The sequence below is a fragment of the Caenorhabditis remanei genome, chromosome IV (assembly GCF_010183535.1).
Source record: "Caenorhabditis remanei strain PX506 chromosome IV, whole genome shotgun sequence".
In the NCBI taxonomy this organism is placed as follows: Eukaryota; Metazoa; Nematoda; class Chromadorea; order Rhabditida; family Rhabditidae; genus Caenorhabditis; species Caenorhabditis remanei.
In genome coordinates this window covers 25,515,942-25,535,132 of record NC_071331.1, presented here as the reverse complement: position 1 = coordinate 25,535,132, position 19,191 = coordinate 25,515,942, and the positions used below count along the sequence as shown (strand labels likewise).

General features: G+C 40.0%; 3 protein-coding genes across 3 annotated transcripts; 2 read left to right on the top strand and 1 right to left on the bottom strand.

The window, feature by feature from the left end:
- Positions 1-213: 213 nt before the first annotated feature.
- Positions 214-7,511, bottom strand: GCK72_016313 (uncharacterized protein; the record flags this gene model as incomplete). Its single annotated transcript, XM_053731442.1, has 13 exons — positions 214-290; positions 338-691; positions 1,465-2,051; positions 2,237-2,583; positions 3,024-3,637; positions 4,265-4,718; positions 4,910-5,263; positions 5,458-5,571; positions 5,621-6,089; positions 6,196-6,442; positions 6,776-6,935; positions 7,215-7,299; positions 7,402-7,511. The coding sequence occupies 13 exons, from the start codon at positions 7,509-7,511 to the stop codon at positions 214-216; spliced, it is 3,972 nt and encodes a 1,323-aa protein (XP_053586214.1).
- Positions 7,512-10,684: 3,173 nt separating this feature from the next.
- On the top strand, positions 10,685-11,938 carry GCK72_016312 (uncharacterized protein; the record flags this gene model as incomplete). Its single annotated transcript, XM_003098823.2, has 4 exons — positions 10,685-10,766; positions 10,816-10,889; positions 11,305-11,542; positions 11,802-11,938. The coding sequence occupies 4 exons, from the start codon at positions 10,685-10,687 to the stop codon at positions 11,936-11,938; spliced, it is 531 nt and encodes a 176-aa protein (XP_003098871.2).
- A 590-nt stretch (positions 11,939-12,528) lies between these two features.
- On the top strand, positions 12,529-15,456 carry GCK72_016311 (uncharacterized protein; the record flags this gene model as incomplete). Its single annotated transcript, XM_053731441.1, has 7 exons — positions 12,529-12,642; positions 12,690-12,747; positions 12,867-13,120; positions 13,885-14,029; positions 14,104-14,339; positions 14,529-15,145; positions 15,378-15,456. 7 exons carry the CDS (start codon positions 12,529-12,531, stop codon positions 15,454-15,456), a joined length of 1,503 nt encoding a protein of 500 aa, XP_053586213.1.
- Positions 15,457-19,191: the final 3,735 nt, after the last annotated feature.

Sequence of the window (19,191 nt, the reverse complement as noted above, 5' to 3'; positions counted from 1 at the left end):
CAGTCTTATTTAAGAACACAATTGTAGTGCCCCGTGGTTCCATTACTTGTATATTCTCCCATTATTTCTTTCTTTCTTTCTTTCTTATTCTATCAATGAGAAATAGCGATTCTGTCAAATAGAAGATAAATTTATTCTCATTTTAAGAAAAATAGGTTAGGAGATAATATGCATTTAGGGAAAGATCGCGTTGTTCTAATTTTCTACAACAATTTATTTCTTTTCGCTCATCTGCTTTTGTGTCAACTTGAAATAGGCGCCCTTTTGAGACATCAGCTCCGTATGAGTTCCTGTAATTAGGGGTAATTAGACTAATCAATTAGCTTGATTGAATTACCTTTCTCAATTATAGTTCCATTGCTAACGACCGCAATGCAATCGGCATTCATGATTGTATTCAGCCGATGGGCGATCACTATACACGTCCTCCCCTCTCTCGCCCTATCCAACGCGTCTTGCACAATCTTCTCGGATTCTGTATCCAGTGCTGACGTCGCTTCATCGAGCAACAGAATCTTCGGATTCCTGACGAGAGCACGAGCGATGGCGATACGTTGCTTCTGACCACCGGACAGTTGGGTTCCACGGTCACCGACACGTGTCTCGTAGCCTTCTGGCAGTTCGGAGATGAAGTTGTGAATGTTGGCAAGTTTAGCCGCCTCCTCGACTCGGCTCATGGTTACGGTGGCGGCTAGAAACAGAGACTTTAGAATCCATTTAGAGGAAAACACGCTCTATGGTACTTTTCTCAGAAAAATGAGTGTGGTTCAAAAGTGGGCGGAGCTATCAATAAGGTGTCAACTAACAAAATATTCCTCTTGAAATTCTACACATTTTGTTAGTTAACACCTTTTTATAGCTCCTCCCACTTTTGAGATATGAAAGGAGAGGAGAAAGACGCAGAGAAGCAAGAGCGCCTCGTTGTCTGCGCGCTCTCTCTCAATCTGTACCTGTAGCTCAAAAGTGGGCGGAGCTACCTAAAAAGTGTCAACTGATAAAATGTTGCCCTTGAAATTGTACACATTTTGTTAGTTAACACCTTTTTGATAGCTCCGCCCACTATTAAGATAGCGAGGAAGGGGAGACGCAGAGAAGCAAGTGCGCGCTCTCTCTCTCTCTCTCAGTCTTCTATGGCTTGTAGCTCTTTAGCGGTTAGAGCTATCAATTAGGTGTCAACTAACAAAATGTGTAGAATTTTAAGGGGAACATTTTGCAATTTGTAGTGTTTTGATAGCATTTATTGTTAATGAGATACATGCAGTTAAAAAGTCGGCTAGCCTCAGAAGTCAGTCTTCTTTGAATTCAAAGGATTATATCTTCTTAGTGTGCAGAAGCACAGGAAAGTGATCAACTAACAAAATGTACAGAATTTCATTCTCTATAATTTGTAAGTTGACAACTTTTTGATAGCTTTTGTGGCTAAAGAGACACGGGTGGTTAAATAACCCAAAGAAATAAACTTACGATCCAATCCATAAACAATATTCTCAGCAATCGAGCAGTCAAACAGTGTCGGTTCCTGCGAGACGATTGCAATTTGTGATCTCGTCGCTTCAGGATTCAACGTCTTTATCTCAGCACCATCGATGAACACCTCTCCCGACAAAGTGTCATAGAATCTCTCGAGTAGAGCGACTACTGTAGATTTACCACATCCTGATGGTCCAACTAGTGCGAGAGTTTGTCCAGGTTCCACCGAGAAACTAAGTCCTTTGAGGATCTCAATTGTTGGCCGTTCTGGATACGCGAATCGAACATTCTTGAAGATCACTTTTCCCGACAACTTCTTCTTCTCTCCCACCGTCGACAAACTATCGATTTTCGATCTCTGCTTCAACATTCCGAAAATGATGCCACCAGCAAATGTGGCCTTCGCGTACTCTGGGAAGTAAGAGGTGGCGAATCCGAGTGTCGACGTGGAAATTGTGATGGCATACATGACACGAAGGACACGCATTGGGGTCATGATTGGGTTGGGTTGGTGGATGATGAGTGCGAGACCCATACGGTATGCACACGTGTTGAGAAGGTAGAGTACGGAGCACGCGCATCTAGAAATTGGAGGTATTATGATAGTTTAAGCCTAAGATTAAAATCCACTAGCCTAAAAATCTTTACCGTAAGCCTAAATCCATTAGATCTAGTTAGTCTAAGCCGAACAACGTGATCTTAGGCTTAGGATTACAGTCTCAAACTTATACATAGCTATAGTATTTCCGTTCTGTTGAGAACTTACCCATAAGAGAGTCCCTGAATGAAAGCCTCCTTAATCGCTTCCTTATGTGGAACATCCAATTTCGAGCAGAAGTTCGTGTAGAACGTATCCTCCTTAGCCAACGCCTGCACTGTCCGCACATTCTCAATCGCCTCGATAGCGATCTTTCCGGAATCCGCGAATTCTGAGGCACTTTTCACGTTGTTTCCGGTGAAGCGACGTCCACGAAGATATTGGCCGAAGCCGACGATTGGAAGGATGGCTATGATGAGGAGAGCCATTTGCCAACCGTAGTAGAAGGCGAGTCCGATTCCGGCGATCATGGAGACGATGGTGGTGATGACGGTGGAGAAACGGAAGTCAATGGCCTGGAAACTGATGGTTGAACTTATATCTCCCCAACGCCTGACGCTATCAAAATGTTCTCAACTAACAAATTATAGAGAATGAAATTCTGTTCATTTTGTTAGTTGATCACTTTCCAGTACCTCTGCACCTTAAGGAGATATAACCCTTTGAAGTCAAGGGACACAGGCTCATCAAATTTCTGAAGCTCATATCTCTTTACCTTTCAGGGATATCAAAAAGTTGTCAACTACCAAATTATAAAGCAATTTATGTTAATTATTTTACCCGTTAACACCTTTTTGATAGGATTCATTGTTAATGAGATAAAGGTCTTTAGCCAAGGCGAGGAGAAAGAGAGCGCGCACACAGACAGTCAATCAATACAATGTCAAATGTGTCTCTAGAGGTTTTTTATTCAATTTTTCCTTACTATTTTCCCAACCTCTCTTTATATACTGACCGTTCTCAAATTCGGAACATCCGTTGCCAATCTAGTACAAATCTTTCCAGACGCATTCTGTGGCGAGTCGAAGAACCCGATATGCTGTGACAACACATTTCGGAACAGCTTATTTCTCAAATCCATCGTCAATGATTCAGAAGCGATACCCATGAAGAATGTCATCAAGAACGAGCAGATACCCTGAGCAGCGGCCAGTACCAAGAACATAAGAGCCCAGAAGTGTCCTTGACTGAGAATATCGTTCGGGTTTCCGGAGAAAACATTGATAAAGGAAGTGAAGAATACGGAGTAAGTTGGGTAGATGAATCCTCCGATTGTCGCTGCAGTCATTCCAATGAAAAGTGAGAGAGCATGTGGCTTTGCATAGTATAGAATCTCAAATAGATTCGTCCTCTGTGCATTATTCTCCTCCAACTCCTGCTTCAGCCGAGTCAACGCGTCTTTTCCCAATCGCTCCTCTTTCTCCTCGATCACTGGTCCATTTGTGATTGATCCCATTGTGGAACTTCTCACACGAGTCATCATATCGTCCATTTCAGATGCTTGGCGGGAGAGTGCTTCGTGGATTTCCGAGGTTTGACGTGCGATGCTGTTCTCGCGGGAGAATTTTCCTGAAAGTTGATAGGTTGGTTGGATAGAGCAAGTATTGGTCTCTTGGTGAGTGAATTTAAAACAAATTCGATTAAAACTGAAGAAGTCACACGAGACTTGGAGTACTCATACTACACTCATACAACTCTTTACCTAACGAATCGTTTCAAACAAAATATATTGGGTTGAATAGACCGTATTTTGTTCTATAATTAGGCAAATTTTCAATTTTATCCGACTTTCCTCGAAAAAGTTAGACCTAAGTCTATAGATGTTTATAAGCTTCATCACTAAACGCTTTGTAACTTCCTTCAAACTTCTTCATTTTTTAAACATCAACTTGTAAAAGATAGCCACGTTTACCTACTACAAAATCACCAAGTTTCAAAATAATTCCTCAACATGGAAAGTTACGGCAGCAAAGTAAACTTTCGAGTTTCAAACAAAATGTTGACTGCCACCTCCTTCCCCTAGCCTACTTCTCCCCTGCTTCCCTCCCTCTTCTACCCTCTCAACTCTAATATCTCTTGCCGCCCGGTTAGCTCAGTCGGTAGAGCACCAGACTCTTAATCTGGTTGTCGCGGGTTCGAGCCCCGCATTGGGCTTACGTTTTTGATTTTTTCCCCTTTTAGTTTTTTGAAACCAACCTCCTGCAGAAGCATCAACGGCGTCTGTGAACGTTTGAGCTGTTACCAAGTCATAATACAGTCCTTGTTGAGCCATCAGTGTTCTGTGATCTCCAACTTCCACAACTTGTCCATTTTTACAAGAAATAATGAGGTCAGCATTGCGAATAGTTGACAAACGATGAGCAATGATGATAGTGGTACGTCCCTTGGCTGCCTTGTCGAGAGCCTGCTGCACAATTCCTTCGGATTCGGCGTCCAGAGCTGACGTGGCTTCATCGAGAAGAAGAATTTTTGGATTTCTTACGAGAGCACGCGCGATGGCGATACGTTGCTTCTGACCTCCAGATAGTTGGGTTCCACGATCTCCGACGAGAGTACCGTACTGGGCTGGGAGGGTTTTGATGAACTTCTCAGCGTTGGCCATCTTACAAGCAGCTATCATCTCCTCACGGGTGATGTCTTCTCGACCAAGCTGGAATGTTATATGGTTAGATAGAAAATACCTTTTAACAGCTATATCTCTTTTTCACTGCATCAATCTTAGAGTTATTTTATTGCAAAACGTGTAGAATTTCAAGCTCTACGTTTTTGTAGTTAACAACTTTTTAAAAGCTTTTAGCCCTCCTGAGATAGAAACGATGAAACCTCTAAAGATATACTCACTCTAATATTCTCCTCAATGGTACAATTGAATAATGCCGGTTCCTGACTAACAACAGCCACATTCTTTCTCAAAAACTCCAAATTGATATCCCGAACGTCGACTCCATCAATCGATATCTTTCCTTTCAAAACGTCATAATATCGAAGTAACAAACTGATAATCGTCGACTTTCCACAACCAGACGATCCGACCAGAGCGACGGTTTGTCCAGCGTTGACACGAAGGTTCATTCCACGTAGAATCGGGACATCCGGACGGGATGGATAAGTGAAGTGGACGTTCTCCACGGTGATGTCTCCCTTGATTTTCATATCTTTACGACCAGCGGGGCTAGATGAGTCAATCACTGGTTTCTGAATGTTTTTATGTTGAAAGAATAGTTTCCTGGCCGAAAAGCTACGTAACTCGCTTCAAACTTAATATTATGAGCTGAAAAATATACCAAAATGTAGAACTAGCTAAGATCTACATTTTGGTATAATTTTCATCAGATTGCGTTTCAAGATTGCGTTTCTAGCAAGTATGTATGAAAAAAGCTTGTACTCACTCTATCCAAGACTTCATAAATACTTGAAGCGGCTCCTTGTGCTGTTCCGAGAACTGCAAGCTGTGGGCCGGCAAGTCCTAGAGCCATCGATCCCATCATGACAGAGGAGAAGGTCTGAGATATGAAATTTCTAGGCTAATCTATCTCTCCCCTGCAGACTTACCGTAAGCATATCTCCAAAAGCCAACGATCCGTCATGAACCCATCCGACACCGATATAAAATGCCAAAGCGAATGAGAAGAAGTTAGTAGCTTGCATAGCTCCAAATGAAATACCCAAGAAGAGACCCTTCATAACTCCAGACTTTTTTGCAGCCTCGACAGCAGTCGCATATCTTTCCAACTCGTGTCTCAGACCGTTCAATGACACCACTGTACGGATGCTCGATATGGTTTCCTCCACCACTTTTCCAGCTTTCGCATATCTTACAGTCTCTCGAATTGCGAATGTCGACATTGACTTGGCGATGAGGAAACCGCAGAGAGCTTGTAACGGAGTGACTGCTAACATGACCAGAGTGAGTTTCCAGCTGTGAGTGAAGGCGACGATGAATCCGGTGATGAATTGACTGAAGTACTGGAATGACATGCCGATTTTGTCTCCGGTTCCTTCTTTTACACGTTCCAAGTTACTAAAAGTATATTATGCAGGAAGATAACTGGTGTTATAAGGATTCTGAATCAGTTTTTAGTTTTCAAAACTTCTAGCGCCAAAAAGATTTACAATCCTCTACTCACTCAAAAAGTTTAGTCGCTAAAGTTCCCGAGTGATTCGTATCGAACCATGAGATATCCTGCCGCAAAATGGCTTTCACAAACTCTCGTCTCAATCGATTATTCATCTGTTCTGCCACGTAGAGATAACAAGTTACAGTAATCTGACCGGCTGCCCACATTCCTACTGTCATTGCAGCGTAACTCCAAACAATATTCATCACATCGTGCTCGAAGTCGGTTTTCGTGTAGTTTCGGCCATTGGGAGGGACTGAAAAAAACCGTCCGTTGTGGAGATAAGAAGAAAGGAAAAGGCGCAGGCGGCAAGAGTGTCTAGCTGTCTGCAGCTCTGTCTGCGCGGCGCGCTCTCACATTCCAAACTTTTAACGGTCATTTCTCCATATCCGTAAGTGCTATCAAAGAGTTATCTACTACTAAAATGTGTAGAATTTTAAGCTTTATAACTTTATAGTTAAAATTTTTTTGATAGCAACGCCCGTTCTTGTGTGATGCAGGTTTTAAGAACTATATCTCAGCTGCCCTCAGCCCGATCAAAAATGTTTCAACTAATAAAATGTGTAGAGTTTCAATTCCCAATTCTTACTTGTCGTGTTCCCCGTGTTAATCACAATCTGTTCGTTAATGAATGCCTGTGACACCTGTCCCTGCAGAATCGACATCAACGGCAATCCTGCTCCAGTGATAAGCGCCACTACTGTTCCCACGAACAGCATAATCTTTTCCAACATTGTTGTGTAGCGATACTGCAAAAAGTTTTTCTTCTTTTTCTTTTTTCTTCTTCTTATCAGACACATTTTAGGGCTCTTTTCGATCATTATGACCAGTAGATCAGAAACTTTCTGACAGAAAGTGCATTTGTATGCAACACTACAAAAATTCTGTGACCTACATAGATTCTTTTTAAATCAGCTGATTAGAGAGTGCATACCAACTTGGCGCCGGAAAAAGATGGTTTTTGTCGAAAAAAAAACCGTGAAAATGTTTTTGTATTTCTGTATATCAAATTTTGAAGGAAACCTTACCAATTGAGGAATCGAGACCTTCTTCACCACCTCATCCTTAGCATCTCGAGTTATTTTGATTTCTCCATTCTCATCGATATTATCCCTGAAAAATAAAGGACATCTGAATAGACAGACACACAGAGAAAGACGGCAATCCTGCTCTAGTGATAAGTGCCACCTGAATAGACACACAGAGCCTACTAACCCTTCATAGTCCTCCACCGTCTTAATCGCCGTCTTTAGCACGTCTTCCGGTGCTAAACTGAGTGAGTCGAGAGTCCGCAGACTCTGTCGGAGACTGCCGTTTCGCAGCATATCTGCAATTGGAGGATTTAATAAATTGGTTAAATTTAGTAAAGTTACTGAAAATCGGTTAAAATCGGTTAAAATCGCTAACTTTAAGAGTGGTAAAAACTTAGAATCGGTTAAAATTGTTATAACTTTAAGAGCCCATCTCACTTTCAGAACACAACGGAATATTTCAAATTTATAATATCTAGATAGAACAAGTCTAGAACTACATTTTTGCAGTTGACTACTTTTTGATAACTCCTCCCACTTTTGAGATATAAGCCTCGCAAAGAGAAGCAGAGTGCCTCGTTATATTTTTTTATTGCAAGGTGTGTATCTCAGCAGAGAGCGGATTGTTTTTATGATAAAATAAAATAATTATCAAGTAATTTTTTACATTTTTCTAGTTGACACTTTTTTAGTAGCTATTTAGGATAGAGAGATATGAGGTTTAGAAGTTATATACCTATCTTCAAAATGTTAAAAAACCAAAATACAAAAAGAGAGCCTTATTCCATACAAAACTTCTATGCATAATGTGCTTGTATACAAAAAATAGAAAATTAAAATAATTAGAACCTTAAGACACCCTTTTAAAGTTAATCAATTTTCGCAAAACTTCGAAATAAAAAAATGCGAAAACCCAAGAAAGAGAATGAAAGCGGTGTACTCAGGGCTCATGTTTTATCAACATTTAAGTGAGAAGGTGATGTCTTCTTATCAACAAAGACACAAAAATTCATGGATGGGAAAACCTCCAATGTGACTTGTGTCCTCCATAAGGGGAAGGCGACGGATCATATTTTCAGCACAAATTTAGTAAAACTGATGTTTTGTGAGTGAGGGAACATGTCAACTGCTTCTTTATTGAATCTTTGGTTGTAGGTCCGCTTTTTTTGTTGGAAAATTAATGATTTACGGTATCCGGTATCTGAAAATAGATGAGATAAGGAGGCAGTGATAAGCGATTTAAATAGCCCGAAATAGCAACATAAATCATGGGAAAAACGGGGAGGGGGGTAAAAATAGAATTTGAGAGATGAAAAAAACTTTGGGGAAAAAAGTTTGCTTTTTCAGAAAGTAATATATAAAATACTGTCTGAAACGAAAATAAACAATTTTCTTGATCTTCAAATCGTACCAACTGATCAACACTTCTGAAAATGAATTAACGGTTTTCGAATTTTTTTAATTTTTGAAAAAATGATAAGGGTGTCTTAAGGTTCTACGTAAATCCAATTATTTTAGTTTTCTATTTTTTGTAAAGAAGCAAAATAAGGTTCTATTTTTGTATTTGCAGTTTTTATAGTTTAGAAGATAGGTGTATAACTTCTAACCCTTATATCTCTCCAGCCTGAATAGCTATTAAAAACTTTGAAAAATCTAAGAAATCACTTGATAATTAATACTTTTTGTTGAAATTTTGAAAACCATCCGCTCTCTGCTCAGATGCACTCCTTGCAATAGAGAGAGGATGCGCAGACAACGAGACACTCTAGTTTCTCTGCGACTCTTTATCTCTCAAGGGTTATAGAGAGATATCAAAAAATAGTCAACAGCAAAAGTGTAGTTCTAGACTTGTTCTATCAGGATACTATAAAATTGAAATCATTCAGCGCTATTCTGAAAGTGAGATGGAGTCTTTAATTTAGCGAGATAACGATTTTAACCGATTTTTAGTAACTTTTCTAACTCATTTACTCCATTTTCTACCTTAATCCATAATATCCTAAGTGTTTCCAGACACGCGCCTCCGACGCCCCAGTTCCCCCAGAATTTGTGCCTTCTGACCCATTCATTTTTCCTGAAGGTGACGTAACGCGTTGTCTCTAATTCTCCTATCTCTCTCCATTCTAATCTGTAACTTTCATGGTTTGTGTCTTTCCCTCTTATGCTCATTGTGCTGCTGATCATAAAATGTGTGTGAAAGTGTATTTGTGCCGTCGAATTGTTGCGAAATTTTTTTCAGAATTGATTTACAGAGAAGCAATTGATAGAGGTCGAGAGAACAAGGCATAGAAAACATTGTGTGGAAGGAACGATGATTTTGTTATCATGACTTGAAAATTTGTCTAGTTTGTTTCAAAAGTTTTGTGATTGTTTGAATGGGTTTAGAGAAAACTTTAGGCTCTGGGACATTTCAAAACCAGACACTTTGAAACTGTTACAATTTAAAACAAGTCTCACTCGTGTTTTACCCCGGTTCCGAAATGTGTTTTAATAAGATCATTTTCAGAACCAATGTTTCAAAACGGAACATAATACATTATGAACGTCTCTGCGTTTATCGGCTCAACAGAGTCAATCTGTTCTGGAAATTGTAGAGAATACTAATTCTCATATGATGCCTTCAATTCTACAATCAGAATTCAAAAAACTCTCATAGCGATCGAGTTATAGAATCAGAATCCGAAAAATCCTGCTAGGGACGTAGTTATGGCTTCATAGGGGACTCATGGAGGAAGCACATCATGGTATATGTCGCCGGAAAGCTGATGCTTCGAAGAAATTCCCTAGCCAGTTAATGAACCATTATCAGGCCATAACTCGATCTCTATGGAAGTTTTTCAAATTCTGATTGTATAATTGCAGTTCAATTAGTATTCTCTGCTTTTTCCACAACAAATCGACCCTACCAAACAAGTCCCGCCCCCTTCGGGCATAGCAGACGGCGAATTCGTGAAGCATTCCAAATTTTTTCGAGGAATTTTGTATGTTGATGGTTTATAGATGGTGATTCATATAAATATGATTGGATACCTGTAGACGTGAGGATTCAGAATTTGTTTTCAGATTTTTGACCGAACTGAAATGGGTGGAGTTACAAGGGAAGTAATAGAACTAAAAGATTTGCAACTCCGACTATTTCTGTGCTACCGAGGCATCTGCGTTTTTGAAAAATTAGATTGTTGGAAATCTTTTTTGAGCTATTTTTCCAATAAATACTCATTTCTCGCCATTCAAAGATCATCCCCCCCCCCTCCTCCTCTTTTCTTCTCCCACAAAATCAATAGAAACTCTTTTCCCTCTCTCTCTATCTCTCAGATGATCCTCCCGAACATAATATTGTAAAGTGTTCAACTGTCTGCGTCTCCTCCACCAGTGATCTCTCTCCCTATATCTTATTTTCTGGATCTTTCGTTTCTCAAGCTCAATTATTTCGAAACCTTCTCTCTCTCACTAACATATTTGAATAAATGTCTATAGTCCAATCAGCGGGTCGAGGTGTCACCCAAGTCGTCGAGCGATGTGAGGCGGCGAAGGAATCTGGATTTTTGGGTATTCTCAAAATTACAATATACTACATAGAAAGATAAAATAATTTCAGATCTGTCATCATGTCAACTCATGTATATGGCTGACGCCGTGTACATGCTTATCAAGGGATGTGAGATTACTAGGGTGAGTTACTACAGTACCGGTCAAAAGTTTGTAACATTTGGCTGTTCTTAGTTGAAATTGTCCAACTTTGATAGTGTGGTAATACTGATAGTCCCATCAAGTAGATTTTTAATGGATCATACAGATCAAAAGTAGATCTTCATTTTTGTAGTTGACCACTTTTTTGTACTGGCACTCCCTTGAGAGTTATGACCATTTTAAGACCACAGCTCTATCTTACACTGAAATTGGTCGATTTGAGGGAAAAATTACTTTGTCGAGACGTAACTTGCTAGGGAGTTCTTGTACAAAAAAGTTGTCAACTACAAAAATGGAGTTTTACTTCTGTTCTATGTAACTTATTAAAAATCTACTTGATGTGACAATTAGTATTACCATGACACACTCTCAAAGATGTGATATTTCAAACTTCCAGATCAGTATCCAAGACAACACCATGAAAAAGTTCCCGAAAAAGTTTGTGATTAAATTCCCGACGGCTACTATTCTCAACATGGCTAACAATGAGATCACCGAGATTCCATCGGAAGTTTCCACGTGGACAAGCTTGAAGGGCTTGAATGCTGCGAAGAACTCTATAAAGGTGTTCCCGGAGGCGGTGCTGGAACTAAAGAATTTGATCTACTTGGATTTGAATGGCAATAATATTGAGGGTAATATATATAATTATGATTGGATAGCTGAAGACTTGAGGATTCAGAATCTGTTTTCAGATTTTTGATCGGACTGAAATGGGCGGAGTTACGAGCGCTCAAATTTTAAGTCTTCCTATGGTGGAAGTGCAAGACTAAAAGCTGTGTAACTTCGTCTATTTCTTTCCGATCAAAAATCTGAAAACAGATTCTAAATCCTCACGTCTTCAGCTATCCAACCGTATTACATTTTTCAAAGACATAATAATTTTCCGTTCAGAAATTGACGTCGACCGTCTATACACCTCACTTCCCGGTCTCATCAAGCTAAACCTCTCTGCAAATGAAAATTTGAAGGATGAAGTAAAGGAAAAATTGAAAAGCTTGAAGCCGGAGAAATTGGATCTGATTCTTTGAATTATTATGTTGAAATTGAGTTTTTAATGAATGCTTTGTCTTGTCAACACTTTTCAGTAGTTTTATGAAAGGAAAATAATTTGTTTTACACGAAATTTGTATATTTATAGTGGAAAATATATTTAGAGCTACATCTTGGCTTGAAAATTTCAAATATTGGTCAAATTTTCATTGAGAAATCTTTAGTTTCAAGAAATAATTTAATTTAATTTTTTTTCCAATATCGATTTCCTAGCGAAAACTCTATCATATTTTTTGGTTTTTATATTAAAATGTAGCTTTGAATTTGCTCTACACTTCTGCCAAGCTGAAAATAATATTTCAAACAGGATTCAAACTGATAATCGATTATAATCGTCAATAATATTTCGAGCGATGCAAGCGCGCTCCTCTGAACCAGCGAGACACTACACTATTTGAAGAGACGCAGGAAATCGTCACATTTATTTTATTAATTTTTCACTATTTTTCACTGAAAATCAACCTGGATTCCTGGATTTGTATAACATAAGCAATAGAATGGTAAGTGATTTATTTGCAAATCAATAAAAAATCAATAATGAAAAATTTTCCAGACCTCCATCGAAGAAATGCTGCGAGAGGCGGCGAATGAGGTGCTTCAATCGCGAATTCCTCATGGATACGTGTTATATCCGAACTATGATCAATACTGGTCAAGTGAGCAAGGCATGTTTTATAACCCGGTGAGTTATAATTAAGTTTTTTTTGAAATTTAATTAATTTTTTCCAGGACACAGAGCTTTACTACCGCCCGGATGATGAGACTGTCTATCAATTGAATGCAGATGGTACCGATTACGTGCTAATAGAGCGAAAAAAACCAAGTAAAATCTAAAAACGCTCCACCGCACTCAAAAGTTCGGTGGAGCGCGTTTGCGTCACACCAAGTAAAACAACGCAATTTCAGCGTACTGGGCGAGTCGTAGTTATCGAAAACGGTGTATCGAGTTGCTCGGAACTCCCGAATTCAAAAAATTCGATCAGGAAACTGTGAACATTTGTGAAATGACACTGGGAATGGTGGATAAAATAGTGAGAGGCGAGGAGATGGAAAAAGAAAAAGAGTATCTTCGCTCTATTGCTGATAACAAAGTCGCTCTAATGCAACATCGAATTAATAAGGTTTTCAAGGGAAATCGGAGGAGAAAGAACCCAAATCGGGTAGGTTTGTGAAGAGGAAAGCAAAGAAATCTATATATTTTTGGAATTTTTGAGTGTAAAATTTATTTTTTCGACCAAAAATAAATGAAAATCCTAGTTTTTCGATCAAAATTCATCGATTTGAGCCGAAAAATGACATTTTTTGAAATTTTCTGGTCAAAATCGGTTTTTTTTCGATTGAAAAATGACATTTTTAGGGATTTTCTATTAGCAAGGCTCGCTTCTTACAACCGCGCTCTACCGAAACCGAGGAAAATAGTGTGCGAAATTGAGAGTCTCAGAGAAAAATAGACATTTCTCAAAGGGATTTCGGTGGAGCGCAGTTGTAAGAACTGTGGTTAGATAATAGTCAAAATGAGTATTTTCGATCGAAAAATGACATTTTAAGGGATTTTTTGGCCAAAAATCGAAATTTTCGATGAAGAAAAGACATTTTCAGATATTTTCTGTTCAAAAATTGAGATTTTCGATCGGAAAATAACATTTAAAAGGATTTTTTGGTCAAAAATTGAGATTTTCGAGTGGAAAATGACGGAAGTATGATATTCTCACATTTTTCATCATTTTCCGCTTGAAATTCGTCAGAATCTGATTTTTTTTCCAATAAAACCGATTTTAGACTAGAAAATCCCTAAAAATGCCATTGCTTTCAATCAGAAATAAGTATCGAATCTCGATTTTTGATCAGAAAATTGCTAATTTTCTAGAATAAAATTCCTAAAAAGCGTTGTTCACTATATAAACGTGCTCTATTGACAATTCAGCAATACGTGGCATCCACCAACGAAACCACTGGAGCCGTCGAGTACACTCTACAAGTTGACGACTATTTTGATTGGGAAGACGCTTACGAGGATGATAGTGGAGATGAATTCAGTGCAGAGGACGAACAGGCTGTACTAATGCATCGTGAGTTGTCGGAAATGCGCTCTATTGAGAACATTCGCCGTGTAGTTCTCGTGGACAAGTTAGTTCTATTCCAGAAGAGGGATTCGATCAACCACCGTGTATGCGTATAATGGATCAACTGAATCGTCTCCACGTCATCACAATCTCCGGTGGATACATTGGATCGGATAGAGACTGTGAAGTGGTCGTCTCGAATCAGTTACTACCGGAAAGATGCGCTGAAATTGTGTATTCTGAAGAGGCGGCGTGCTATTCGATTGAGAAATTAGAGACGGCGTGTATACTACAAGTTAATGGAAATACCGTACAGGTAGAGGCGTTTTAAAAAAAAACGCGATTTCTGACTGCAAAAATGACCCAAACCGGTTCTAATCACCACCATAAGACCCCAATTTTTGAGTTTCAGCTCAAAAGATGCCCTGAGAGTCTAAAAACCAAAATTTCGACTGAAATTTCAAATTTCGTCTGTAAAAATGACCCTAAGATCCCAATTTTTCAGATGAACTCTCCCGTCGACCTGTGCCAAGGCGATTCGATCCTTCTGAGTGGTGAACGACTCGACGTCCATGTTCACTTTGGAAACAACACTTGTGCCGGTTGTGAACCGGGTCTTTGTCATCAAGAAGAACCGAAAGAGGAGACGACAGTAATCCACGCGAGAAATATACGTGGCGAACGAGCGAGGAGGAAGAATCTGAAGGAAATGATGAAGTCTTACGGTATCCGTCCTGACGATCAACTCAACGAACCGATTCGGAAGAAGCCAGTGACTGGACCGTCGCTTCAGAATATTCAGAGACCACCGGACATCGGGACTCCAGAAGATATGTATGGAGGATGCGCGGCGAAACCGTTGCCAGAAAACCAGCGGAAGTTTGAGATACCCTCCACTTCGTCACAAGCCCCGCCCCCGCCGGCTCCGTTGAATTCTGGAAATGTTGGATTCAAGTTGCTGAAATCGATGGGTTGGAGTGAGGGTGAAGGGTTGGGAAAAGAGAAACAAGGACACGTGGAACCGGTGGCGACGGAGATCAAGAATAATCGACAGGGATTGGGAAAGGATAAGGAGAAACCGAAGAGTTATAGGGAAGAGGTTCTGGAGAAGACTAAGCAGAGGTTTAATGAGGTAATTAGTGGATTTCGGTTGGAAAGACATGACATCGGTGAAATTTAGCCTGTGATTGTCTGAAATTGGTCTAAAATCGATTAAAATCGACTGAAAATTACTTCGAAATTCTTGGAAATTGAGAGAATTTGCTAAAAATCAGCGGTTCTTTACTAAAAACTGTAATTTTTCTACCTAGAATTGTTGATTTGTAACACATTTAGCTTAAAACTTATTTTTCAGAAACGCTGATGTCTCCAACTTCGGATCCGGCTCCAATCTACACTGTCATCATCACGAAGGAATTTTTCTTCTTTCTTAATTTATTTAGATTTAATAAACACCAATAACAGCTGAATACTTGGCCACATATTCATAAACCACCAACATTCAAAATTCATCGAAAAATTTCAACGCTTCAACGTCTGCAATGTCTAAAGGAGGGAGGGGCGTGGCTTGTTTGGTAGTGATCGAGTTATAGCTCGACGATTCGCTGAGACATATATCAGCCCCCCCCCCCCCCTCCTTCTAGCTAATTCTTATTGTAAGTTGTGTCCTGTCGCTATCCTTTTCTCCAAGACAGGTGGTGAGAGGGCGATTCTTCCCAGAGACGGATGCGTTCGGCAGTAGGAATCGATTCCTCCTCGCCGTTAGATATTCCTTCAAGTATTTTTCTTTTTTTTCTTCGCCAGCAGCGTTCTCTGTATCCGAAATGATTGTACAATTCAACCCTAGCTTAATTCCATACTTATATGTATACACAACTAATTTAAATTTCTGACATTATTCTCAAATTCAACCTATTGTCAAACTGCTATATACTACATCGCCCTAGTCTTCTAACCCGAGTCCTTATATATTTATTCATCCAACTACTATTCAAATAATCCATCTCATCAGCTACATATTATTATTCGTCCTCAATTCTTTTTACTTCATTCCCCTTCTCCCTCTATTTTCCACTTTTTCATTTCCGTATGTCTTTTTGAAAGAGAAGGATTGGGAGCCCAGAAAGGAGCACAAAAAAGAAAGAAGAAGAGGAATTGAAAATGAAGAGAAAAGGGGAAGAAAAATGAAGAATTGGAAGATGAGGAGGGTAGACAGGATTCAGAGATTAACTAGGGGGTGTCCGGGATTTCTCTAGAATCTTAGAGTCAGGCAATATAAGATCTACTGTATACTGCCGATAGTGGAACTTGATGTTAGCTAAGCCAGAAACCCTTGTCGGAGGGCACCTTTGGACATCCGGACATCCGGACTTTACGACTCATGCTGCCTAAAACTCCTGGGTGATCCGGATATCCGTCCAGCGTCAAGCTTATGGATATTGAGCCAAAATTGGAAAAAGGCACAGAGTGACGGTTTGTTGAAATCGGAGAAGAGTTTTCCAAAAAACTTTGTGAAAACGTGTTACCTGGCTAGTAACAGGGTTTAGAAAGCCTGTGTTATGAGGATTTTGAATCAGTTAAAAACCAAGATAGGTGACGTCGGAATCTTCTTGAATTCTGTTCTCATTGAGTCTGAGAATATTGCGATGTCGCAGTATCTTTTATATCTTATCCGTATCTCCGGAAAGCGGAAGGAAGGAAGAGGGAATTCCGTTCAACCCTGCCCAAGCCGATCTCCATCAATCCCCCGCTAATTTAAACCAATTTTAGTAGACTTAGACATTCTCCAATTCCAGTCAGTCTGAACCTATCACATCCGATTCCTGAGAAGTCTGTGCACCCACGATAAGCTCAACCTGAACTTATCTCAACCGATCTCAGTCAGTTTCTGTCATATCTGTTATGCCTTCTCCAATCTCAACCAATTTGAGCCGATTTCAACCGATTTTTGCCGATCTTCACCGACCTGACCCAATTGAGCAGACTCTATCCAGTGCCCAAGTATCCCATCTCATGCATTTTCAGCTCTCTGTTCCTCTCCTCCCGCCCCATATCTACTTCTTCTTCTTCTTCCTTCATAAACCACAAAACGGAACGCGCAGGAGAGAAGAATAAGAAAAAGTGTATAGAGATGCAGAGCGAGAAGAAAGTCATCAGAAGACGTCGACGACGACGGGCGGCCTTCTCTCTCGCGAGTGCTCCCGAATATTGATGGATCCCGGCCCGCGAGAGAAAAAAGAGAGAGAGAGTGACGGGCGGGGTACAAACATAGGCATGGAGAGAAGGGGAGTGAATGGGAGGAGATATCGGGGGGAGCCGGGAAGTAGAAGGGAATGAGTGGTGGAAGAGGAGAAAGAGACTCAGAGCTTCTTCTTCTTCTTTTTTGTTGTTGTGTCTCTTGTTTTGTACCTTTTTCGGAGAGAGAGCTCATTTTCTCAAGAAAGTAGTCTCTGTTAGAATTGATTTTTACTAAAATCTGTAGTTTCTCTTCCTGTGAGACATCCCAAAGAACATTATGATTGAGTCTTTAGCCCCAAAAAGCTTCAATTTTCGGATCTCACCTATTAATTTAAATTACTACATTTTTTTACCATCAGAATAAGAGGTCGCGTTTGCTGACGGTACTTTGCCTTACCGTAATATTATAGTGGAAAATCCGAATTCTTATCAATTTTAGTCTGAAAATCCTTAAAAACCACGGGAAATCTTTATTTAAGCTTTGAGTAGAGGAGTTGTGAACGTCGGTTTGAAGAGAATTTGTAAAAATGAACATAATTTGGAGAGATAGGCGTGTTTTACAGTGAAAACCCCATATTCATATTTCGACACTTCAGATCGTGTAGATTTACAAAGCTTAAATGTTGATTTACGCAATAAAAATTTAACGGTAGCTTTACGGAGTAGTGTGGATTTACGGTGGCTAGTGAGACCTTTACAGAGAGTTGTGTAGATTTACGCCATTTTGCTTCACAGCTTACTGTAGATTTACGACAGCTTGTCTAGATTTACGCACAGAAGTTTCTAGCGAGTCCTGACACTTTTATTTCTAAAAAACCTGAATTCTGTAACTGTATGTGGCGATTCTCCCTTTTTCGTTTTCTGCCACAGTGATATCAGTGTGACGCAATTCCAACTCATCCGGATTACTACCTCAAAGCATAGAGCATCACACATGACATGGCAAGTGAATCACAACTCAAGCGAGCCTTAACACCAATCGTCACACTCGAACTGATGAGCTCTTTTGTTCAGAATTTTAGAAAACCTTCAAGATTACTGGATTACTGTAGAAACTTCTCTTTCCCATAACTCTACCGTAACCCACGGTGCTCCCTCAATTCCCAATTTCTAGTTGTGTGTAAGTATTGCTAATAAGATATCGACGACACACAGCACAAAAAAAGAAGAAGACGGGCACACACACACTTTTTTTTTCTATTTCTTTTCTCTCTCTACATCTCTGAACCCCCACCCGCGCCCATAGAGGAGTGAAGACGTGAGCCTTTCCTCCCTCTCCCTCTCCATCGTCTTCGTACAAGTTGATGGAGAGCGTGGGAACCGAGGAGACACGCCAGAGAAGCAGAGAGCCCATGCCATTTGCGGTCCCCTCGCCCGTCTATTGCATGCTTCTCACTCGATTCCCTTCCCGGGGACGATGGAGGATGGAGGACACTCAGCATAGACATAGACTATAGACCGATAGACATAGAGACACATCTGCCACTATGTTTATACTAGGTCCTCTCCATTCCCGCGCCTGTTTCGCCTCCCAGAGCTTGCTTTTCAATTTATATCTTGGTTTCTAGAGTTCTATTTAGTTCCAATAACACGGGGCAGCTCAAAATGTCCCAGAGATTTTGTATTTCTTAATTAATTAGGTGAGCCTATGACCTCGTTAGCATATTGGGAAGATCTAGCCAATTTATGTACCGCCCAGACTTATAAAAGTAGTACCGCCCGTGTTTTATTCTCCGAATTAAAACCCGAAATCAGTAATAATTAAGTGGGCACCTGGTTTTGAGCCCAGTTTACCCAGGGAACATTTTTGTGATAACGGACACTGTAGCGGATTCAGAAATTCATCACTATATATTTTTGAACACGGAAACTTTTTTTGGATTCCGGTCAAACTTTACGTATGAAAGTCTGAAAAAGTGTAACCCACAGAT